The sequence below is a fragment of the Sinocyclocheilus rhinocerous genome, unplaced genomic scaffold, assembly GCF_001515625.1.
Source record: "Sinocyclocheilus rhinocerous isolate Xijiao unplaced genomic scaffold, SAMN03320098_v1.1 scaffold287, whole genome shotgun sequence".
Classification (NCBI taxonomy): domain Eukaryota; kingdom Metazoa; phylum Chordata; class Actinopteri; order Cypriniformes; family Cyprinidae; genus Sinocyclocheilus; species Sinocyclocheilus rhinocerous.
The window spans coordinates 291,395-300,510 of NW_015633524.1; the positions used below are offsets into that span (position 1 = coordinate 291,395).

Sequence of the window (9,116 nt, forward strand, 5' to 3'; positions counted from 1 at the left end):
TCCTCTGACTGATTAGCATGTATTTCCTACTAACTGTAATCTAATATTAAAATATTAGAAATCTTTTGATTTACAAAATTCTGTGGCTAGTGTGTTGTTAAATATATATATATATACAGCACTAATATATATATATATATATATATATATATATATTCTCCAGTTAAGTAGCCCACCGTCACATGCCATACCACCGTACACCAGCAGATGTCACGCTTATTCATAAAACTGCATCCTGGGGGTATAAGAAAGAGTCTGAACACTCAAGTGATGATGTAACTGTGTTTATTATCTTGGCATGCAACTACATGTCATGCCCTTTAGATTCATCTCACCAGCTTGCCCTACATATCAGAGCCAAGCTTAGCCAAGATACAAGAGCAATAACAAACAAACAACCAGTAAGAATCGACTGTGCGTTGGCTACATTTCTATATATTCTTCCTTGCATTGCCACAAGCAAAAGGGAAATCTTTGCCCGGTGGTATTTAAAAAGAAACAATATGCAATATAAATAATTTCTACTATTATTTCATCAAAAGATATTCCTGACTTTTAGACTCTTTCTCTCTGTGACCATAAATAGCCTCATATATCTGATTATATATAATAAAAATGTGCAGTATGTCCATCTAATGATGGCTCTGGTTGTATAAAATGACGGATGCCCATCTTCTATTCATTTACAATTGAATCGAACAATAGATTTGCAAATAAAATGTCTAATACAGACGTAAAAATATCCAACACATCAGTTCGTTTTTGCAGTTGCATACAGGACAAAAACAAGCATCATCACAACCAAACACGTCCTGCCCCATTATTACAGCTAAGCAAATTTTTAAAATTTAAATGCAAACAAAACTGACATTTCCAAGGGAAAAAAACTACAGAACTATGGATATAAAACAATCATAATACTGATATTAATCCATACAAGCAGACAGTAAGTGCTATAGGAAGTGAGTAAAATGCAAGATACAGTGCAGGACATTCACAGCACTGGGGTGTTGTGTGACACAACTACACAATCATACTTCCTTTGCCAAAAAAACCTTTTTGCCAAAGGCAGCATGCATGATACAGGGCTGAGCTGGCCAGATAAACGAGTCAAACATGTACTACTAATAAGGCTTTGCTGCATCGCAACGGGTGATAATATAGGAAAAGTGACATTTTAAAGGCAATTTGATAGCTAGAGAGAAACTTAGAACGGAAACTCGTATCGTTACCAACCCAGCGCCATTTTTGAAACTCTCATATCAGATGAGGCCCAACAAATAGAAGATAAACCAAAAATAAAGACAAAAATCTTTACATGTGCACTAAATCAACAAGATGTTATGCTTAAACACACTAGGACTCATCCATTAAAAATTTCTGTATATCATTCAAAAAGCATTTCGCAAAAAATGTCTTTGCTGGAAGGTGCAGCTGTAACATCGCCTGTCGAAAAACGCTTCGACTGCAGGAGGCAAAATGAGATTTAATGAGACAGCGCTTGAGCCGAGACCAGGAAGATTCACTCCACATTTTTCATTTTAAGCGGAAAAACACTAATACCACATAAGTAAAACCGTGATTAACAGTCTTAAGTGATAATGCATTCATGTTCATATTTCGTTCAGGCTTAAGACAATATGCACATTCATACACTAATTCAAACATATACACACACTTAACTGGTCCAGGCAATACATTTAACAAAAGAGAAATCAGTGACAGGAGAAAAGTATTAAACAAAAAAACAATCCTGTCATAAATTAGATACTGAAATGCTATTTTAAATGGGAGAGTTTTTCTATGCACTGTCACACAGTTTTCATCTCCTTTCAGGAACACTACAGTGCACAAAACTACATGAAAACACCAGCAATCTTGGAGTTACTGTGATTATTTTTCCTCTATTTACTCTTAATCAAGCAGGAAATAATCCTCAAAAACGTGTGATGGTTTGTAGATACTGTAGGGTTGATTGTACTTTTAAAATGCTGACCAAACAATTAAAAACTGATACAAAATATCCCAACAACTTCATGGAAGTTAGCAATGTTTTGTAATAAAATAAGGGAAAACAAGAATTTTGGAAACTAAAGAACCCTAAACTCTAATCATCTGTATTCTTCAAACTGAAATTACAGGAATCAACAACAGCAAAAACAAAAACCGAAGTGACCTTTTGACTATTGTAAACAACAGACAGGAACTGTCACTGTATTAGGCATTTCATACACACTAAACAATTCCACATCCTCAAACAAGACTGAACTGTGAAATTCTATTGGGCTGTTTGTTGCTTATAGCTAATAGATACAGCTCACCTAAAAATGACTTTGTTGTATTACACAAGTCCAAGTCTTAGACCATATATTCATGGTCTTGGTCTTGACTCAGTCTAGACTCAGACTCAACCCTCTTCTGGTCTCTGTCTTGACTCAAAGTCAACACTCTTTTGGTCTCTGTCTTCACTCAGACTCAGCCTTCTTCTGGTCTCTGTCTTGACTCAGACTCAACACTCTTCTGGTCTCTGTCTTGACTCGGACTGGGCCTTCTTCTGGTCTCTGTCTTGACTCAGACTCAACACTCTTCTGGTCTCTGTCTTGACTCGAACTGGGCCTTCTTCTGGTCTCTGTCTTGACTCAGACTCTGCCTTCTTTTGGTCTCAGTCTAGACTCAGACTCAACACTCTTCTGGTCTCTGTCTTGACTCGGACTGGGCCTTCTTCTGGTCTCTGTCTTGACTCAGACTCAACACTCTTCTGGTCTCTGTCTTGACTCGGACTGGGCCTTCTTCTGGTCTCTGTCTTGACTCAGACTCAACACTCTTCTGGTCTCTGTCTTGACTCGGACTGGGCCTTCTTCTGGTCTCTGTCTTGACTCAGACTCAACACTCTTCTGGTCTCTGTCTTGACTCGGACTGGGCCTTCTTCTGGTCTCTGTCTTGACTCAGACTCAACACTCTTCTGGTCTCTGTCTTGACTCGGACTGGGCCTTCTTCTGGTCTCTGTCTTGACTCAGACTCAACACTCTTCTGGTCTCTGTCTTGACTCGGACTGGGCCTTCTTCACGTCTCTATCTTGATTCAGACTCAACACTCTTCTGATCTTTGTCTTGACTCAGACTGGGCTTTCTTCTGGTCTCTGTCTTGACTCAGACTCAATCCTCTTCTGGTCTCTGTCTTGACTCGGACTGGGCCTTCTTCTGGTCTCTGTCTTGACTCAGAGTCAACACTCTTCTGGTCTCTGTCTTGACTCAGACTCAGCCTTCTTCTGGTCTCTGTCTTGATTCAGACTCTGCCTTCTTTTGGTCTCTGTCTTGACTCAGACTCAACACTCTTCTGGTCTCTGTCTTGACTTGGACTGGGCTTTCTTCTGGTCTCTGTCTTGACTCAGACTCAATCCTCTTCTGGTCTCAGTCTATACTCAGACTCGACACTCTTCTGGTCTCTGTCTTGACTCAGACTGGGCCTTCTTCTGGTCTCTGTCTTGACTCAGACTCAACACTCTTCTGGTCTCTGTCTTGACTCGGACTGGGCCTTCTTCTGGTCTCTGTCTTGACTCAGACTCAACACTCTTCTGGTCTCTGTCTTGACTCGGACTGGGCCTTCTTCTGGTCTCTGTCTTGACTCAGACTCAACACTCTTCTGGTCTCTGTCTTGACTCGGACTGGGCCTTCTTCTGGTCTCTGTCTTGACTTAGACTCAACACCCTTCTGGTCTCTGTCTTGACTCAGACTCAATCCTCTTCTGCTCTCAGTCTAGACTCAGACTCATCTCTCTTCTGGTCTCTGTCTAGACTCAGACTCAATCTTCTTCTGGTCTCAGTCTAGACTCAGACTCATCTCTCTTCTGGTCTCTGTCTTGACTCGGACTCAACACACTTCTGGTCTCTGTCTTGACTTGGACTGGGCCTTCTTATGGTCTCTGTCTTGACTCAGACTCAGCACTCTTCTGGTCTCTGTCTTGACTCGGACTTGACCTTCTACTGGTTTCTGTCTTGACTCGGACTGGGCCCTCTTCTGGTCTCTGTCTTGACTCAGACTGGGCCCTTTTCTGGTCTCGGTCTTGACTCAGACTTGACCATCTTCTGGTGTCTGTGTTGACTTGGACTCAGCACCTCTTCTGGTTGCTTTTTCGACTCTGACTCAGACTTGGCCTTCTTCTGGTCTCTGTCTTGACTTGTACTGGGCCCTCTTCTGGTCTCTGTCTTGATTCATACTGGGCCCTTTTCTGGTCTCGGTCTTGACTCAGACTTGACCATCTTCTGGTGTCTGTATTGACTTGGACTCAGCACCTCTTCTGGTTGCTTTTTCGACTCTGACACAGACTTGACCCTCTTCTGGGCTTGGTCTTGACCCAGACTCGACCATTATCTGGTGTTCGTCTTATCTCGGACTCAACACTTCTGGTTCTTGACTTGCCGAAATTATTCAGGCCTGGACTCGGACTCGAACAATGTAGTGATTAACTACATAAATTCCACATGCAAATTTATTATAAGGCTTCATAAGACTTGGAAATAACATATAACATAACATAATATGTTATTATAACATAATAACGCAAGTCGTATGGCCCATTTTAACGCTGTGTTTATGGTGATGACAGAATGACAGAAGTTTCATTTTTGGGTGAACTGTTTCTTTTGAATATTTCTACAAAATATTGATTACCTGTAAAATGTCTCTTAGAGATACCAGACATATACCATAATCCACACACATACATTTAACAATGATCAATGAATGGCTGTTTCAAACAATGATGCCCAACAAACAATAAATGCACATAACATTTCAGTGGCTAACACTGCAATAATATTAATAATAATAATAATTAATGCATGTACTATAGATTCCAAGCACCTTGGTTATTCTAAATATATATTGGAAGAGTCTGCTATATAATCATCATACAGTAGATTATGGTTTCTTCAGTGTGCTAAAAGCTAGTGAGAACCGTCTCTTCTGTACAGAGTTACGGGACATGGGTAATTGGTTTCCTGGCTTGGAGAGAGTTCTGATTGGCTGACATTGAGAGTTACCTGAGGTGGAGTTGTGACTCAAAGTGAACATTCATCCACAAGCAGTGATTAAGAAAAACAAACCGACTCTGAACAGATGATGAGTGATTACAATTACAGGGCATAGCTAGCTCTTATGAAGAGAACACATGAATACAGAAGGCTTTCGGCTGCGTCTCGCTGCCTCAATTGACTCCTATAAGGGCAACTCTACCTTCTACCTAAGGAGGATGGTGGATTCTTGGCATGACCCCATGGAATTAGAACATGAGGAGAACTGGTGTTTTCAGCCCGCCTCAATTCCCGTTTAGCAGCATCTCAGGTCCTGGACTGGGTCGCGGAAGGTCTCCAGGTCTGGGCGAGCATGTCCTCATCGACATCTTTCCCATACTGAGGTCTCCAGGGGAGAGGGTCTTTCTGTAATACCATAAATCACCATAAGAGAAATAATAAATTACATCTCTTAATAATACATAAACAAGCTTATCAACTTTTAAAACGGGAGAGAAAATGCTTCCAATATTTGTAGTTTTTGATGTCAAAGGTTGTGCGTGGTAAGTTGGTACACATTCATCTGTCATACAATAATATGGCTAATATTAATACAATATCTACAGTCCCATGTTATGTTAATTAATTTGCATATTGTTAGGTCTATGCCAGTGTTTCCCCTGCCATTATATTAGGGGGGCACCCCGCCCCCCCTTGAAGGTCAAGTTAATTTTATTTTATTTTATTTTCTCTATAGCGCCAGATCACAACAGAAGTCATTTAAAGTTACCTTTCCTATAGAACAGGTCTATACCTTGTTCTTTTATTAAACAAACTAAATAGCCTTATGTTATTTATGTTATTTATCTTATTTACACGACGGCATGTCATTTCGGTCTCTACGTTACATGGTCGCGCTTCTCTGTATCGCACACAGCGGAGTTCCGCCCCGAAGAGCGTTTCGAGAGCAGTCGGCTGTCTCAGCCGCCGCAGTTTCTCCAGAGCGACTGCAGGACCGCTGATGACGACACAGCTCTTTCACGATTGGCCAGATTCACTGCATGACAACAATCACGTGTGTTTTGGGTTTATTCTAACCTTTTCAATTCCAATAATGGCCACAAATCTGTGTTTTTAGAACAGTAAAAGCTTTTTTACTGTATTCGCACTGTTATATTGAGTCACGTTTATCATAAAACACTGATAAAAGCATATATACCCCCACTTTATTAGTATTTAAATAGTATATGATTATGTTGAACTTTATTCTTGAAAAGATGGCGCTGTATTAAGCAGTATATAAAAAGTGTTTCTGTTGCTCATGAAAACGTTTCTGAAACGTCTGTGTATTTGACAAAATGCAAACACCGCGTGAGTGTCACTAAGGTCAAAAATTATCAAAGACTTCTGCTTTCCTGTCCCAAACCTATCTTCAGTAACAAAAGGGCCATTTGGCATTCCTGAAGGCACAGAAGTGCTGATATCCCTCTTTTTCTTTGCTCTCTCTTTCTTTGCTGGGACTCTCTTCTTGGGGCTCTGCCCTCTCTCCCTCTTTCTCTCTATCTCTCTTTCTCTCTCCCTCAGGTAACATTTTACATACATGCTGGGTACAATTAACTATGCTTTACCATCCTTCATCTATTTTGTAACCAATTCAAGTGTAACCATAACAAAATATTGTTATTAAACCATTTCAATTATTAATTTTTTTTTTACTTTATTTTCCAAAAAATTAAATTTGTTTAATTTTAATTAATTAAAAGATAAATTAAATGAATGTTTTGCCTTATGAATGCCTTATTAAATGAATGCCTTAAACAATGTGAATACACAACACAGAATTTCTGAGGAAAAAAATCATAAGGCTATTGTAGAAATAAATTAAATGAATGTTTTTATGCTTTCAAATAATTAGACATGCTAAAACACAGAATTTGGTAACAATATACATAAGGTTGGAAAAAAATAAAACATTTCATAGGGCCCTAAACATGTAATTTTTGTTAAACTTTTAATAAATTGATGTTATATTGTTTACAGTAAGTTTCATGATTTTAATAAATTAGACATTTTTTTTGAGTCAAAAATTCAGACTTGGTTTGAAAAAATGCTTGCACAGTTGCTTCTTTTTGATGTTTACAAATTTGTTCCACAATATATTCATATGTGGTTTGAAATTTAATTTGAATTTGTTTTGAATGTTTCTCAACATTTAAAAAATAATAAATAAATAAAAATAAAAACTATCATAACTGGGGAAAAAGTGAACATTAAATACAGTACATTTTCATGTTTACAAAACTAACTAAAATAAAATAAAAATGGCCATAAATTAATTTTTCGAATAAAGAATAAAAACAAAATAAACTGAAAATATTATCAACAAAATGAAAACTTCTAAACTATAATAACCCTATTTTTGAATTATGCTATGTAGTGAATAAGTCAAAGAGTCAGCAATTCTGGACACAGTATGTTACTTATATTCAGCATTGCAGCTATATATCATGAAAAAAATTGGCAAAGTTTTCCTCTCTTTCCACACTGACTTCACTGACAGTTGTTGTTTGAGTATCTTGACATTGTGCTGATGCTTACATCATTACTACAGCAACCAATGTATATACACTGGATATTGACTACAAACAAACTGATCCGATTTCATCACTCGCAAAATGACAAGCAAACAGTCAGCCCCAAAAATACGATGAAATACGATGAAAACAAAAAAACTAATTCAATCGGTTCACTCAGAGCAGAATCGATAGTTTAATGTTTCTGTTCCTGCGTTCCTCTGTATTATTACCATTCCGAAACCGGTTCAGGTAGAAGAAATACTGGTTAATAACGTTATTTTTTAAAAACAATTTTCTTTGCCTATAATAATAATAATAATAATAATAATAATAAAGTACAGCGTTTTCTTTACTCAAAAAGAAAAAGAAAAATTATCTGGTAACGTTAAGCCTATAACCCGCTGCGCTTAGTCACAGCCAATACAGCATCATCTTTTCTAGATTTTGGCCAAATGTAGGCTACTAAACAAAAGAAAAAATCTATCAACACTTTAAAGACATTAAAGTATTTTTAAGATATTTAAAAATGTTTGCTGCATTGTTAAAAAAATGCTACTTATATAAGATTGCGTTTGGAGAGTGAAAAAAAACATAAGTCGCGTATAGGCTCAGACATTCAGATGTCTGAGCCTACATTCAGAAATAAGGTAGGCTAAAATGCCGGTAGGCTAAAGCAAAATGTTTACAAACATTATAAACACAGTTATTAGTTTCTCTCCACAACAAATCCTCTAAAGTTAAGGCTATGCATTTAGGCTATAAAAACGTCAATCCAAAAACAAATTAATTTAAGGTGAAACTGATGCCTACCTCGCTCATTCGGCACAAATCCAAATGTTTCCATATTCGCGACGTATCTGGATGCTAAAATATTATTTATTATAGGCTAGGCTTTGCACTTTCATCGACGTAAAAGATCATCCTTCACATCGGCTATATCAGCACAGTGAGGCGCTAGTCACGCTGAACGCAACAAATTTTGTACAACGGAGCAATGTAACTTTTTATTAGTTTCTTTAACTGTATTTTATTTTGATAATGAACAGGTTGCAACGTCGCAAAAATATGTTGTGTGTGGCGCTGAGGCGCCGGCACGATGGTCATACCAACGCTGGTTGGTTATACAGATAGAAGCAAGACATTATTCAAAACTGTCAAGCTTTTGCAAAATAAAGAAAACTGTAAAGCTTTTGCAAAATAAAGAAAACTACTTTCTGCTGTCTCGTTTTCCTTTACGAGAACTTTGGAACGCGTCACAATGAACCGTAACTTAGCACATTTTCTTATTTCGTTTTGTTAATCTGTCAATGATTTAAGTGAAATATATTTTGAAAATTAAAGTTTTTTGGGTGTTAGTATCAATATGTTTTGCAATAATTAAAAAAAATAAAAAAATAGACTGCAGCAATTAACATTTTGTCAGAACTTCTAGTACAGGGCTGCCCAAACTCGGTCCTGGAGGGCCAGTGTCGTGCAGAGTTTAGCTCCAGCTTGCCTCAACACACCTGCCTAGAAGTTTCTAGTATGCC

At 37.9% G+C, this 9,116-nt stretch overlaps 1 protein-coding gene across 1 annotated transcript in view; it reads right to left on the reverse strand.

Moving 5' to 3' along the window:
- Nucleotides 1–892: 892 nt before the first annotated feature.
- The window catches only part of LOC107744141 (roquin-2-like), a 31,907-nt gene continuing 23,683 nt past the window's right edge, over nucleotides 893–9,116 (reverse strand). Inside the window, exon 19 of the mRNA XM_016557649.1 lies at nucleotides 893–5,437. Within this exon, the coding sequence (XP_016413135.1) occupies nucleotides 5,317–5,437 (121 nt within the window). The 3' untranslated portion in view covers nucleotides 893–5,316. The remainder of the gene's footprint in view (nucleotides 5,438–9,116) is intronic.